Source organism: Westerdykella ornata (genome assembly GCF_010094085.1).
Source record: "Westerdykella ornata strain CBS 379.55 unplaced genomic scaffold EI97scaffold_10, whole genome shotgun sequence".
Taxonomy (NCBI): domain Eukaryota; kingdom Fungi; phylum Ascomycota; class Dothideomycetes; order Pleosporales; family Sporormiaceae; genus Westerdykella; species Westerdykella ornata.
In genome coordinates, this window is record NW_022986860.1 from 457,681 (window position 1) to 473,187 (window position 15,507).

Sequence of the window (15,507 nt, forward strand, 5' to 3'; positions counted from 1 at the left end):
ATAAGATGGCCAGCCTATTCACCTGATCTAAATCCAATCGAGACTGTCTGGTGTTGGATGAAAGATTATATAGAGGAGAAGACAGGCCCTAATGCTAACCTGGACTACAATGAGTTAAGGGCCATAGTACAGGAAGCTTGGGAGACTGTAGTTACGCCAGAGAGGTTGGAAGATCTCATACAATCTATGCCTGCTCGGATGGCTGCAGTTATTGCAGCAGATGGTGGTCATACAAAGTACTAAAATACACTTGGTTTTTTTCCCATACAAAACGTTAGGAAATCTGACCGCCCAGCTTTGCCTAGGCTTCTACGCCGCACACGTCACGCAGTGGCGAATGTTGAATACTTACCCCTGATACCACAGTATACACCACGCCCATCGCTCACTCTACACAGTATGTAAAGTCCCTCAAACCCCACAATCGATCAACTACACCACAAACACACCTCCTCCCTAACCCACCATCGACCCCTTCTTTCATCCCTCTGATCTACGAACTCCCCACCTTCGACCCCCCGACCCTCTTGTACTTTCTCGGATCTACATATAGACGCCATTAGCTTAGCCTTTTCTAATCTACCCACCAACTATACAGTACTATAGTCGTCTATAAAGTAATGTGGATTAATAATAATGAACAAATGCCTACGTACCTTTCCTCGACATCTTGACTCGATCTCGCGTACCTGCATACAAAAGTCAGCCCAACCATCGTCAGCCAAGTCCGCCTTCTCTCAATCTAAACAGGGCACGCGGCGCCCGCGTGAAAGAATCGCCGCAAAAGTGCCGTGATGGCAGATTCGCACATGTGACGTCCGCACCGCATGGTCTCAGGCACACACGTCATCCTCGGCATACCCGTGAGCACCTGCCGACCAGAGCCCGCGCCAGCAGATCTTCCCAACGGCGCAGATTCGACGGCGTGAGTCCGGCAGACACTACTGCAATGGAAGGAAAAACGAGAAAGAAAGAAACGAACTCACCCTGTCCACCCTCCCAGAACCCCTTGCCGGGCCTCACCGTCAGCCACGCATGGCAGATGCCGCAGTCCTTTGGGCGGAAGTTTTGCTCGCGCGAGCCTGGGTGCGAGAATTCGTGAGTTGTTGCAGGGATCAATGGATTCTTGACCTTTTGAACGGCGTGTTGCCGGGGGTAGGTAGAGATTGCGAATACAAAGGGGTACAAGAGGTAGGTCCGAAATAAAGTGAGACAAAAGGCGACGTGGAATTGCCATGTGGGAAGAAAGGATGAGAATAAGCGGGTTTGGGCTAGGGACTTACAGAAGCCACTGTGACGGAATTAGCCATGGATCAGCCAAACAGTTTTCCTTCCAACAAACACATCAAGGAAAGAAAGACAAAGAGACAGTTGCCAAGCCAACGTTCACTTCCCACCAGAAAGGATCTGAAGTTACTATATAGAAGCGGGCGGATGTCCCGCCAAACAAGCCAATGGAATGCACGGGGTGTCAATGTCCTCAAAGATAGGGAAAGTGACAACGTACCAAATCATCCTATTAGCATGCTCAACGACATGATCGGCGACCTGGTCATGGCATCTAGGGGTTCCCATCATCAGTGAGGAACCGCGAAGGAGTTTGTTGTTGGGGTCCCCTCGTTTCCGGCGTTTCTCCTTGCCAGAGAGGAAGATGTATCGCGAAAGCGGACAACATACCTATCACAAGCAAACACCTTATTACAGCAAGAAAACCTAATCATCGTAAGCCATATACATTCCACTCCAGGGAACACCGCAAATACAAGGACACGCTTCACCCAGTACACCGTACAGCAGATACACATACCTAAACCAGCGGTAACTCTTCTTGTAGTGCGTACAGCGTCCGCGATTCGGTAATTCGCGACCCGCTACGATGCCTAGATTTTCCGCTTTCTACCGTCGTTGTGGGCATATGTTAGTAGGTTTCTCCTCGGAGGCTCAGGTATTGTAGGGGAGAGACTGGTGACGGTACCTTCTTCCGCACAGGACCAGCCTTGACAGCCGCACTCGTGCTGGTCCTCAGGAACTTGATCTCCGGTAGCCGGAACGCTGAAGCAGGAGTCAGCTATCTATGCAACTCGTCTCATGGAAGAACCTTGAAAACAGCATACTCATCTTCCGATGGCACTCCCTGCAAAACGCCATCGACGTCTCGCCCCGTACGGACACAACTCCCGGTCTCGGATACGCCGTCGAGCACTCGGCACAGGTAGGTATGAAATTGCTACCACAGGTCAGCAAAACCAAGCCAAAAGACGACGGCAGTTTGCCATACCTAGGCAGCAGATCCAGAACCACACAGCCCTCCAGATCCAAGTACCCAGCGCGTGCAGAATTCGCATGCATGAACTCTGCCCTCCAACCTTTTCCATCCAGTCAGCTCAGTCCTAACGTCTCAACTTCCCAACCTTCCCCTCCAAGGGAAAGAAAAAAAGGATGAATCTCACCAACACCAAAACTAGCCGCACACTTCGCACACGCCTCCCTCCTCAACCCCCCTCCTCCTCCTCCAGTAGCACCCCTCGACGTACTCAGCAAATTCGTAATATCCCTCGTATCCTTGCACCGCTCGCACTTTACCGTAATATTCATGGTGACGATCTCCAGGAGCTCGATGCCGTGCAGTTCGAGATGCGGAAAAGAGACGAGGACGCCTCGTTCGGGGGTTTGGGTGTGTGCTGCTGCTGCTGCTGTGCTCGGTTCTGCTGTGCCCTGCTCCTCATCGCCGGCGTCTTCGGACTCGGACTCGTGCCCGCTTTCCGAGGACGAAGAGTCTGTCTCTTGGGCTTCCTCGCCTTCGTTCTTTGTATCCCATTCCGGAGGCCTGGGGATGACGATGACATGCGGACGATCTTCGAACACCGTGCCTTCAGGAGCAGTCAATGGAGGAGCTTCTGCGGAGGTAGATTTCTTAGACTCCTTTTCGGGACGAGCAAGTTCCTCAGGAGCCGCAGCAGCAGCAGCAGCAGTACTTCCCTCCCCCCTCCTCCCCCCCTCCTCCTCCCCCTTCCCCCTCGCCAAAACATGCATATTCTGCGCCAAATAATTCACCTGATTCACCAGCGACAACCCCGTCTCCCGCCTTGCCCGCTCCTCAAACCCCCTCTCCACCGCCTCCTTCGCCTCCCCACTAACGCCTACCAGCTGCACTCTGCAAGGCTCGATGTTGTACGTCTCCGGCACGAAGAGCCTCACCTGCTTGATGGCCTGCAGCTCGAGCGGCAGCGCCTGTTTCCTGTGTACTTGGATTGGGATGGTGAAGCTGAGTCCGTCTGGGGATTTTGAGAATTGGGGGAGGCGGCCCATGCGGGCTTGTAGTTGTTGGACTTGGGCGTCGCGCGTGTGGCGCGCTTGGGAGAGGGCGGCTGCGTCGGGGGAGGCTGCTGGAGGTGGAGTTGGAGATGGTTTTGGAGATGGTTTTGGAGATGAAGCAGCAGCAGCAGTAGGCCGTGCCATATGAGGTGAAGGTGGTTGAGCATCCACAGTCTGATCAGACGGCCGATTCCCATGCCTGACCACCTTGAGCGTAACCCTCTCCTTCTCCTTCTCCCTCTCCGCCTCCTTTTGCACCCCCGTCTCCGCCCTCTCCCTCGCCAACAACCCCTCCAACTCCCTATCCAACCGATTCAACCACGCCAACAACGTTCCCCCCTTCCCCTTCTCCATCCCCTCCTCGACAATCCTGTCCCACCCCCTCTCAACATTGACCTGATACCCCCTCTCCATCTCCGGGTTCCTTACCCTCAGCGTCGGTCTCGCTGGGGGGAAATCCCGGGCAACGACGAGGCTGCACAGCAGGGCGTCCATTTCAAAGGGGAAGTCCGGGTCCGAGGGACGGAGGGGGAAGTCGAGGACGGTGGAGCCATTGTCTTCGTGCTCGTGGACGACGACGGGGTGGTAGCGACGGCGGAGTTGGGAGAGTTGGTAGGTTCGTGGGTTGGTGAGTTGGGAGTGGGGGGTTGGGCGGGGGGTGATGCGGGGAGTAGGCGTGGTGTTACTAGTTGTAGTTGTTGTTGTGGTATTATGATTGGTAGCAGATGGAGTGGAAGTCCTGGGGAGTTCTGCCGTACTACTACTACTACTCGATGCAGAAGCCTGCGCTACATTCGATGAGGCCACAGCATACCCTCTTTCACCCTCAGATCCACCTCCAGGAGACCGCTGCTTGGCGGCAGGTTTGCTCTGAGAAGGCAAAAGGTCATGTCGAAAGGGACATGCAGCGCCAGCTCTACAACCTAGAGAGATGGCGAACAAAAAGACAAATCAGTAGCTACTCTATCTGAACAATCAAAATCAAAAGGGAATGCGATTGGTAGACGAGGAAACGACTGGGAGTGCAAGAGAGGACGAGCATGTGACACGTGTGACTTGTGATGTGTGAATGGATGGATGGATGCAGGCAGATGGCTTGCGGCTAGAACAGCACCACCGATACAGTACAACAACCCCCACGGAAGTTGACAAATGGAAGTATCTACAGCTCCATAGGCTAGCAACGTCGGGAGACGGCGACGGCAGCGGGCGACGGGGCGGTGCGTGACGGGAAGGAAAAGGGAAGGGGGAAGGGGAAAGCCATCCCATCGACGCATGTTGTGATAGAGCAAGCGAACGAGGCATGAAGTGTGACCACCCCCCAAAATAAGACCAGAAGAAGAAAAAGGAAGAAAGGGAAAAAGGGAAAAAGCCAGCGAATTACCATTCTTGGAGCCAAAGAAGCGACATGTCTTCCGTTGGTCCCCCTGGCCATGAGGCTGAGGAGGAGACGGGCGATGCGCTGGCAGCTGTGTTAGCGCCCTTGCGTCGCGGTCATCTGAACAGCAGAACTGCGGCCCCAGGCGCAGCACAGCACAGCAGTCCCGGGAGTTGCTTGCGGCGCGCGACGGGAGGCCAATTGATGAGAACGGACATACCGGTGTTGTCGGTGGCTGCAGCACGGCTTCCGTTGCTGCTGGTGCCTGGTGGTGGTGGAGGCTCGCGGGTGGACATTATGGCATGGATGGTTGGAGCAGGTGATGGATCTCCGTTTTTGCGAGCACGATGAATGACGGGGGGCGTTCAAAAGCGTGGCACAGGGACTCGTGGGAGCTCAATGAGCGCTGCCTGAGCTGTGCGCGCAAATCCGGGGTAATTCCTAGTAGGAGTGGGCTGGAGGACGTCGAGAAGGTCAGGTGGGGAGGACGAAAATGACGACAATTGACGGGTTTGTTGTGATGCTGAATTCTACCGTGTACGCACCGATGGCTTATACCGATGGCAAGCGATGATGTGTCGAGTTCCAGGTCCAGGTATCTTCCACCTCGTCTCGACTCGACTCGACTCATGCTGAGTGAAATGACTTCGCAATGACGTGATGCCATATTCCATACTCAGTAGTCGCAGCCAACCTCTCTCTCTCTGTGTTCCTTGTTCTTGCCTCCAGGTCTACCATATCCTGTCCCCCAACAAGGGGCAGGCATCACCGCAGTACATACTCCAATCTGCAAACTCTCGCGACTCGTAAGACCGATTTTCTCGAGTCCAGCAATCGATGATAACATGATGGAAATCCGCACTGCATCGGCAATACTCCACAGTCGTCCTGGTAGATCAGATCGACCATGCCGATGCCCCAACGCCACACCCAACCATTCATGAACTCAATTCATTTTTCGTCTTCGAAATGTCCTCAGAATTAACCACTGCCAATTCCACCATCACTCGCAGTTTCTTTGTCCCCGCACCCCACCATTTCCCTCCAAAGGACAAACTCCAGTGGCGGGCATGACTTGTCAGAATTTTCATGTTCCAGTTGCTGTCAAATAGACTACTAGTTCCAAGAAACAAGAACAAGGAACAAACGGTCGTTGTGCTCCAGGAACCCCCGGCCCGGCCCTTTCAATAGTTTCTCCCTACAAGTAGTATTCGACGCCTCATCCAATTCCCACGTTGTTCAAAGAAGAGGCTAGTCTATGAGAAGAGGGGAAGGGAAGAACTGCCCAACCTGCTCAATAAATAATAACCAGAAACGCCAACGACCCAGGATGCCCCTTCTTTGTTATCTACCGTAGTAACTTCTCGTAACATGATATGATTTCCAACAACAACAACAACAACAACAACAACAACAACAACAACAACAACAAAGGCAAAGTCCCCAAGCACCCCTGCTGGCTGGGAAATACACTCAAGGGCAGCTTTCCGCATCGACAATTGCCAAAACCCAATTTTTGACTTGCCTTCTCCTCACCGGTCAACACCCATACATACCAGAGATACCTCCTCCCACTTCCCCGTCCAGAACGCCATCCCTGCCCTGCTCTGGTGCCCTGCCTCCCAACCGGCAATCCCCTCCCACATCCGCGATTGGATCCCCAATTCTCCCACCACCACCAATCCTGCATACCGAGGGTACATGCATTCTACATACATACTCCGTACAGACAGACAGGCATGCGTGATCTAGCCCAACCATCCATCCAGCATCCAGCAACCCAACCCCTCACCCCTTCACCCCTCCTCACCCTTTGAAAAGAAGTCAAAAACAACCAGATTCCACAATACTCCACATTCCACTTTTCTCTCGACGCCTAGCTAGGTAGGAACAAAGAAAAAGGACGTGCCGGGTTAGTGGAAGAGTACTAGAAGTAGTGTATCCGACGGAAACAGTCGGAACCTCCGGACATTTCTCGTATCCCGATCGTTGTGAGAATGGTGCATCTTTGTTGAGAGGTTCCCCGCCATTAGTCATTATCTGGTCATGACATTCATGCAGAAGCGAGCCGGATCGGAAGAAGCGGTGAGGAACAGCCAAGGGAGCCGATTCGCAAGCAGCAGAGAGAGCACAGCCAGATTCCGTCAATCAATCAAGATCCTTTTGTGTATTCCGCTATATCCCAACACGATAATAATTACCCTTTCTGCCATGAACAAGTCCTATGTAGGTCATGTAGAGCTACCGTAGGTAATGTATGTAGGTAATGCTGGCAATGCTGCGTAAGAAGCTGCCTGCCTCCAGCGTCCTCCCAGGGGGTATAACAGCTAGTAGTAGACGACACCCTCCCCTACTACAAGTACAATAAAACAGAACAATGCCGGTTGGTAAAAGTACAGACTCATTAGGCTGCGGAGGCCGTGCGTTGCGCGCAGGCCAAAAGGACATAAAACCTCCCCACCAGCCAGGCGTGAGCCACTCGCTTTTTCCCTTCTAACAAGCAGTCCATGTCCGAGGGCCGCCCATGTAGGTCCGATGTCGTTTGTGTGAAAAGAAGTAAGAAAGTCGTGGCCTCGTTGGTATCAGAGCTTCGAGGGTATCGACCTGATGCTGCGGCGTCCGCTTCGATAGGGATAGCTGGATCAATCGCAGTAGAAATAAAAAAAACCAAAAAAACGCCTCTGTGCCATGCTTCAGCATGGCAATGCCGCTAAAAAGTCAAATAATGCAATGTAAACGGAAAAAGGTGGAATCGCCACCGAGTATACTACCATCCCTTGTGGTGGTACTCTCCGAGGCCCTGGTCGAAATAATCGTTGAAGGAGCTGTTCTTGGCCGCTTCCCGAATGGTCGACGACCGGAGCGCGGGAGGTAGCGCGTCGCGGCCATTCATGTTTTGGATGTCACTTGTAGTCATGGCGCGGCGCAGGGCAGGGAGATTGACTGCGCTCTGAGCGCGCTTGTTGACTGCATTCTTTGTCGAGTTTTTCTGCTGCCTCTCCCAGAGGAGATTCTGGCGGAGTGACTGGGTGAGCTCGGTCTGCAGCATGTTGCGGCGGGTGGTGCGCGGCGACAGTGCCGGGGGATGCACGTTCGACGTGGTCATGATGATGGGCTTGGAGCGGGGAACCTGGGTCCGCATCATCAGGCCGCCATCTTCTGGGGGAGAGACGCCGGTCGAAGGGCCGTTTGGACTCGAGGCTCGTGATCGACGAATCGCTGGGGTTGAGCGGGATGCGGCGTTCTGCAGCGCGCTCGCACGGTCGCGTTCGTGCATGAGGGTGGTGAGGAGGGATCGTCGCGAGGTCAGGTTCGGCTTGGAATCCACTCGCTTGAACATTTCCCTCTCGTTGAGGCTGCTGGGCCCGCTGTTGTCGTCGTCCTCCCAGTCCTCGTCGTCTGAATCGTCATCCTCGATGGCGTTATCGTCCGAGTCTTCCTCGCTCTCCGTCTCGATGGCTTCCTCGCTTTCCTCGGACGCTTCCTGGAAGGTGCGGGTAGTGACATCCTCCTTGAAGGAGGTCACTTTGCTCATGGGGCCTGACCTCTGCATGTTGTCGGACAGTGAAGTGTGCTTGGCCATGTACGAGTGTTCAAAGGAACTGAGGGTATCTTCGTCGGAGGAGCCACCGAGCGTGAAGACCGTCTTCTTCTTCTTGGCGAGATCGACCTTGGGAAACTCTGATCTCGGCACCACGCTGTTCTTGAGGATAGGGTTCGGGTTCAGATTCGTGCTGGAGCGTATCGAGGTGGAGATGTGTGTAGGGCTGAAGCCGTGCACGACGCTGTGGGTGCTGACCTCGGTGCAGGCGCTCGTATCAGAGCCAACAGGGGGGCTGGTGGAGTTGCTATCTACTGCAGTAGCGACTGTCGACGAAGACTGGGGAACGTAGCGCACGCGCGGAGGAGAGGATGGTCGGGGGGTTGTGTTTTCGGAGGGTTTCGTGGTAGGGAGCAGGACCGGCCTTGCCAGCAGCTCGGGAAGCGGGGAAAGGGGCTCGATGGCCTTCCTCTCTTGTATGGAGCTCACGACCTTTTCGAGGTCGATGGGCGTAGTATGCTTACCACGCGCTTGGCTCGCAGTCGAGTCTTGTCGACCGAGTTTGGGGCGGGAGATGGAGGAGTTGGAGCGGGTGGTGGCCGTGATGGCGCTGTCTGAGATGGAGTCGTCGGAGGCTACGCTGGAGGAGAGCTCTGGGGGTTCAGCGGCATCTCCAGTAACGCGACGGTCGAAGGACCACCTAGGGGGGAAGGTGTGATCGTGGGCGCAGCAGAAGGTCTCGCGGGACCACAATCGCCAGGCCTGAGGCCGTCAGCAGGAGTTTAAGAGGCGCACAGAGGGCGCGGGGAGGGCAGCGTACGAGATTCTCATATCTCTTCCCATCCTCCATGGCGGGGGAGCATTTTGAGAAGACTGTGGGCGGGGTGCGTCAGTCGTCGCATTCACATGGAAGCTTGCGTGGCAGGGTGGACGTACCGGACCACAGGCCAAAGAGATTCTCGGGATTGCGGGTTTCGATGGTGTGCATCGAGCCAGGCTCGACGCGCACAATGGGCCTCTCGGCGTGGAGAGGCATGACGGAGAATTGAGATGGTGGCAGAGCCGTGACGGAGGGGCGGAGGAGAAAGGGGAGGAAGGACGGCGGAGGCTCGGAGGAAGGAGAGATGAGGGTTGTTGTTGAGGTGGTCGATGTGAGGGCTATTGCGTCAATGGGCGGATCGGGATCGGCAGGTGCGCGCAGGGCTCTCGGTTGAGCCGCGATCGAGGAGTGTCAACAGTACGGGCGAGCGGCGACGGGGCACATGGGACTGGGACTGAGGGAGAATTGGAAGATGGTACAGGATTTGTGCGGGCGCGGTGTGTGTATATGGATGTTCGAGTGAGGGACTGCGTAGCGTAGCTGGATATGTACTGGATGGGTTGGGTGGTGGGAGAGGGTGCAGCAAAAGCCGGTGGTGGTGGGCGGGCGACGGGGGGTGGGCCCCGGGCACTTATATTTCAGAACAGAACAACACAAGTCAGAACACAGGCCAGAAGCAGAAAGCAGCCGTCCAAGCCGTAACCCTCAAGCCCATGCAGCAGCAGATCCAGGCACTTCTCTCACCGCACACAGAGACTTGCGAGTGCCGGCGCCTCGGTAACAGACAGCGCTTTGCCAGACCCCCGGCAAGCCCCAAAAACGCCTCCCAGATGGATGGGGGGCTCCCCTGGCTCCCCTGGCCCTTCACTCCTTCACTCCACCCTTCACCCCCTGGTTGTGGTCGTTGTCATGCTTGCCCACCCTCCGTCCACGCTTTGTCCACGTCCACGGCCGCGTGCGTGCGCCCATCTCCACCACAGCACGGCCTCTCCTCGACAAGTCCCTTTTGCCAGTGCCGTAGCACTCCTGGCCGTGCTCGCCTCCTGGTCGACCATTTGCACATATGACTGCCTTTATACAATTCCCTCCCGAAGCCCAACATCGGGACAGTGCGCTTATCACCGCCAAAAAGGCTAATAATACTGTGATGGAGAGATAGTTGATACAATACCCCCATGCGTCGCCAGCTCTCACCTGTTTGCAACAGCAGCAACAAAAAACAACAACAAGTCCTCAGTAGAAGTCCGCGTGGTGCAATTCATCAAAAGGCGCCCCCAACCGCAGACCTGTCGCCGCACACACCGCAACGCCTTACTCCAAACGCCCACTCTCCAGTCTCCAGTCTCGGCGTGGGGAACAAGGCGCTTCCTGTCCATCCCAACACTGAACCACCGCTCAAATCGCCTTTGACAAACTCTGGGGCAAGCGCTGGACGATGCACCCCGTCACAAGTCACCGCCCGCCCCAATAAGAAATGTCGTCGCTGTCTTGCCTGCACTTGTTGTCTCTTCACGCGCTCCCTTTCTTTCCCCGTCCGTGTCCGGCCACCGCTGAATCTCTGGCTTCTGCGCTGTTCGTTCCTGTTCGTCCCGTGGTCTGCCAGCACATCCATGCATCCATGGAATGTCACCAGTCACCTGCTCAGCGTGGCCCACCTGCACCTGGGCATCCGTCGGCGGTCGCCCGCGGATAAATTACCGCCGCCTTCAGGAAGAATACGCATGACTCAGCCGTACCCCTCGCCATGTGACCTCCAGGGCGCACACGCTGAGGTCTGGGCCTTTTCCACCGCTGCTTCTGCGGAATCCCGCGCCGTCTCCTCGTTAACGTTTCCTTTTTCCCCCTTCACTCGAGTCTTCACCACCAACCCCAACCCTCAACTGGCCTCAACCCCTGCCTCTCTCTCTTCCTCTCCTCTAGCCCGATGGGGGACCCAGCATCGCTCGCCTCGTCGGCAGTAATCGTCGCTGCCGGCCGGGAGTCGGGACAAACCCATCTCTACCACCGGCTGCATCACGCCCAACATCCATTTCCAACCTCTGCAACTCTGCGGATCATCACCTCAAGTCCATACTCGCCATAGATTGCCTCTGATACTCACTACGATTCTTTAAAGTGTCCCCAACTGTCCCTTCGCCACGGGCGGCCAGAGAGAGCCTCATTCCATATGAAACGTCGTCTCGCCCTCGTCTGTGCGAAACGCTCCGCACCCGTGTCGGCCGTCACATGGCACTCGATTTCTTCCGTCCGCTGTACCCGTGTACTGGTGACATCCCCCCTTTAGGAAGGACCCTTTTTCGCCACCCTCTTCTTACATCCAAAACACATGATCCGGCAGTGGCCATGGACTTCTCTCCACGTCGTCGCCTCCTGTGTAGGGGCCGAGTATCAAACCCTCCTCACGAGGCCATCGTCCTGCACGCCGATCACGCTTTCGGACGGACCGAGTTCACAAATGGCGAGCGACAAGGCGGACCTTCCAAGGTGATTCCAGCTCTTGAGCTGCATCCGGAGTCTCCGTCGAATCGCTGAGCACAGCCGTGAGCACAGCCTGCTGGACTTGGCCGACTACTATTAGAGATTGTTCAAGGTGCTACGTCAATCGTTTACAACACGACCTTCGAAGGTCATCTGCGTCTCGAGGTCGAATCGCCGTGCTGTACAAGTCTCATGTGCAACCATGCGCATCCCGTCGCCCCATGGCCGGTTTCATGCGTTGTACAATAATCTGCAAAAGACCAACGACAATTTGGGAGCCTTGCGACGACTTCCATGTTCGAAGTGTGCATCCTCCTGCGATCGCTACCAACTGCCGGGTTGCAGTCATCGCCGTCTTCTCAGTCTCAACATGCATCGGCTGCCAGCATGACCTGTTGCCTTTTTTCCTTTTTTTCTTTCTGCACTCGTAGCAATCAAAGGTCTGGTAGCATGGCATGCGAACGCCTCACGTTGTTCGGTCCGTGGGTCCGGGACAGGTGTTGAGGACCCTTCCCCACAACCCCACAATCCCCGCTAACCCACGGCATGCACGACTACAACTGGTGATGCGACCACGGCGTCTACATTCATCATCAGGCCGACTACTTTGTACTCAAACTCCTGTCGGCTCACCGCCTTCTGCTCTCTCTTGTCGGCGTATCTGCTGAAACACTTGCGGTCATTCAATAGCACGCTCAGAGCACGTCAAGAAGTGATACTCGATCAAATTACGTCTGCCCGGATATCGGTGACATTCCACGGCACCGTGTGTCATCCTGTCAAGTTCGATCGGAGCGAGAATTGTGGAAATCCAATCAGGAGCTCCGCATCACGGCTTCAGCTCCGTGTCACTGTCCACGATCGAGGTATCAGCTCGCAGTGTGCAGCACTGGGACAGAAAGTTGCGAAAGCAGATTGACTGTGTATCCGTCCGGCTGCGTTGAGGGCGGAGATGCCAGTGATTGCCAGGATGTAGAAAAGCTGCGAAGCCCGACTGCCTGTCCGCAGTCCAGCGCTGCTTGGTCTCAGACTGGTCACGTCGGTCGTCGTCGGATTTCAGACCGCTCTGAGGTTGCAGGATATCTCCAGCCGCCGAAGATCTCTCTGCGCCTGAGAGTCTCTTCTGTTTCCTCCACTCCTTCTGATTATCTGGTAAAAATAGGGGAGGGGCGACAATGATGCATCCCTCTTCCTCGATGTCTAACACACGAACCCCTTCCCGTACCGCAAGGAGATTGCTGTCACCCGTACACCGTTTTTTTTTTTTCCTTTTTTTTTTTCACAGCTCGTACTGGCGGGCTCGTGCCTCTCAGCTGCTGACACTGTCCTATTCTTGCTTTTCCCGAAATCCCCAGCACACCCACACCGACTCAGTTTAACGGGCATACCAGTAACTAATAGAGGGCATACCAGTAAGCCCCTGCTGCAGTAGTGCTTACATCAGCGCCCTTAGTAACCCTACTAGCGGGTTGTTAGAAATATATAGCTATTTAGCTGTATTTAAAACAGTTCTGCAGTTAGCTTAGCAAGTTATAAAATATCTACAAAGTCTAGCTAGATATAAGAGCAAATGTAAGGCTATTCGAATATATAGAGATGCCTAAAATTGCTAGTTTCTTAGTGTTGCAGCTGCAAACTAGATAAGATAAGATAGAAAATTGTATATATTGTTAACTACTAATAGGTACTGTACATAATTAAATAACCTGTATACGCGTATCTCTAAGATAGAAGAAAGGGCTAAAAGTAACTACAGCTATCCTAAGAGCTATATAACTTACTGCTTTGCAAGGACTAAGTTAGTAGAGGGAAGACTAGAGGTTGCCTATATAGATAATCTATTAGAGGTGCAGAAGGTGCCTAAGGTAGCAGTCTATACAGCTGCCTATACAGTTGTAAATTTAGTCTATTTAAGTGCCTATATAGGTGCCTATATAGATGTCTATATAGATACCTATTTAATAGCTGCTAATAAGGTTGCTAAGAGGGCGGTAAGGGAGCTTAGATTACTAGTAAATGCCTATACAGTAGTAATGCAAAAGGAGCTATCTAGGAAACTACTTGTAGCAGTATTAGTATAGGTAATTGTAGTAAGGGAGGGCCTATAGGAGTACTTAGTGGAGGTGTAGGTATTAGAGGTATAGTAGCAGGTAAGGGCGCAGATAAGGGCATTAATAGGCAGCTATTTTAGCGCCTATTAAGCTAAAATGTAATAATCTAGGAGCTAGCTTAAGGGGTTAGGCCTAGGTAGATGTATGCAGGTTTTAAAACTAGCTCTTCTTGTAGATTAAAATACTAACTTGCAAGAAGTAATAAGGAAGGTAATGCCTGCTAGTTATTTATATTAAGACGCTTAAACAAGGAGGGCTCTCTCTAAGTGCCTGTAATGCCTGCCCCTTAGCGATGCCCTTCTCTGCTACCTCTGCTACCTCCACTAGTGCGAGGGTGAGACAGAGACTTAAGCATCTAAGGAGCTATCTCTACTGTAGGAGCCTGCAATTAATTAAGCTACTAGTAGGCATTAAAATAGATGCACTAGAGACTCTTATTTGCTATCTCTAATTAGTAGATTTTGTGCTAACAGAGGATACCTATAGTAGTTTTAAAGATATCTGTATAGGCTAGGGGTTTAATTCCCCTCCTCTCTACAAGTTTATAGTACTGTAAATAATCTCTCTGTTTGTTAACCTTACAGAAGGCATAAGTACTAACGTACCTCACGGGCGAGCCGTCCACATGGGCGAGCCGTCCACTATGCCAAGATCCCACCAAATTATACTGTCAACTATGGTATATTCATGATGCCTCAACAACATAATAATCTACCTTCTTCAAAAGAAGCTCATGTACAGCTTGCGATCCAGGCTATTAAGCAAGATACGAATATCTCTGAATGGCACGCTGCACAGATCTACAATGTCTCTCGAACAACACTACGAGACCGATGCGCTGGAGCAATCTTTCGATGTGACTGTACGCCCAACTCAATGAAGCTACTAAAGATGGAAGAAGAGGTGATTGTTCGGCATATCCTTGATCTTGACGTGCGAGGATTTCCTCTCCAGCTTGCTGCTATCAAAGATATGGCTGATTCCTTGCTGGCTGCATGGCACCGAGATCCAGTCAGCCAGAACTGGGCTACAACCTTTGTCAAATATCAGCCAGAGCTTACAATTAAGTTCAATCGAAAGTATGATTACAAGAGAGCTCTCTGTGAGGATCCTAAGGTTATACAAGACTGGTTCCGGCTTGTAGAGAATACCAAAGCCAAGCATGGTATCCTAGATAATGACACCTACAACTTTGATGAGTCTGGCTTTATGATGGGCATGATATCAACAGGAGCAGTTGTCACAGGCTCTGAGCATCGAGGCAGGCCAAAGAGTATGCAGCAGGGCAACCGGGAGTGGACGACAGTTATTCAAGGCATCAATACGATGGGTTGGGTGATCCCACCCTTTATCATCTTCCAGGGCAAGCACCACCTCTCTGCCTGGTACAAGGAGGAGGATCTACCTCACAATTGGGTTATTGCAATCTCTGAGAATGGCTGGACAACAAATGAGCTTGGTCTGCAGTGGCTAAAGCACTTCAACGTGTATACAAAGCAGCATACTATTGGCGCAGCATGTCTACTTATTCTTGATGGCCATGAGAGCCACAACTCGCTCGAATTCCAGTAGTACTGCAAAGACAACAAGATTATCACTCTCTGTATGCCTCCGCACTCATCCCACCTCCTATAGCCACTTGATGTAGGGTGTTTCTCGCCCTTGAAGAAGGCATATAGATACCAGGCCGAGGATCTAATGTGCAACCGGATCACCCATATCACTAAGATTGAGTTCCTACCTTGCTTTATTACTGCTTTTAAGGCTGCAATCACTAAAAGCAATATCCAAGGAGGCTTTCGAGGTGCTGGCTTGGTTTCCTTTGATCCAGAAGCGGTGATATCAAAGCTTAATGTCAAGTTGC

General features: G+C 53.1%; 3 protein-coding genes across 3 annotated transcripts; 1 reads left to right on the forward strand and 2 right to left on the reverse strand.

Annotated features, from left to right (window-relative positions):
- Positions 1–493: 493 nt before the first annotated feature.
- On the reverse strand, positions 494–4,989 carry EI97DRAFT_450312 (uncharacterized protein; the record flags this gene model as incomplete). The annotated part of the gene is made up of 11 exons (XM_033800278.1): positions 494–543; positions 657–689; positions 987–1,071; positions 1,501–1,561; positions 1,678–1,713; positions 1,808–1,896; positions 1,976–2,052; positions 2,115–2,227; positions 2,279–2,366; positions 2,451–4,000; positions 4,910–4,989. The coding sequence occupies 11 exons, from the start codon at positions 4,987–4,989 to the stop codon at positions 494–496; spliced, it is 2,262 nt and encodes a 753-aa protein (XP_033654034.1).
- Positions 4,990–7,300: 2,311 nt separating this feature from the next.
- On the reverse strand, positions 7,301–9,435 carry EI97DRAFT_41771 (DUF1752-domain-containing protein). The gene is made up of 3 exons (XM_033796931.1): positions 9,171–9,435; positions 9,055–9,107; positions 7,301–8,996 (listed from the first exon to the last, which is right to left on the reverse strand). The coding sequence occupies exons 1-3, from the start codon at positions 9,268–9,270 to the stop codon at positions 7,461–7,463; spliced, it is 1,689 nt and encodes a 562-aa protein (XP_033654035.1). The 5' UTR covers positions 9,271–9,435; the 3' UTR covers positions 7,301–7,460.
- A 794-nt stretch (positions 9,436–10,229) lies between these two features.
- EI97DRAFT_442435 (uncharacterized protein) lies at positions 10,230–11,586 on the forward strand (the record flags this gene model as incomplete). The annotated part of the gene is made up of 2 exons (XM_033799757.1): positions 10,230–11,004; positions 11,171–11,586. The coding sequence occupies 2 exons, from the start codon at positions 10,230–10,232 to the stop codon at positions 11,584–11,586; spliced, it is 1,191 nt and encodes a 396-aa protein (XP_033654036.1).
- Positions 11,587–15,507: the final 3,921 nt, after the last annotated feature.

Coding starts and splice junctions, on each gene's coding strand:
- EI97DRAFT_41771 (XM_033796931.1), bottom strand. CDS start 9,270: ATGCCTCTCCACGCCGAGAGGCCCATTGTGCGCGTCGAGCCTGGCTCG. Junction 9,108..9,170: donor TCTCTTTGGCCTGTGGTCCG/GTACGTCCACCC, acceptor CCCCGCCCACAG/TCTTCTCAAAATGCTCCCCC. Junction 8,997..9,054: donor GGAAGAGATATGAGAATCTC/GTACGCTGCCCT, acceptor TGACGGCCTCAG/GCCTGGCGATTGTGGTCCCG.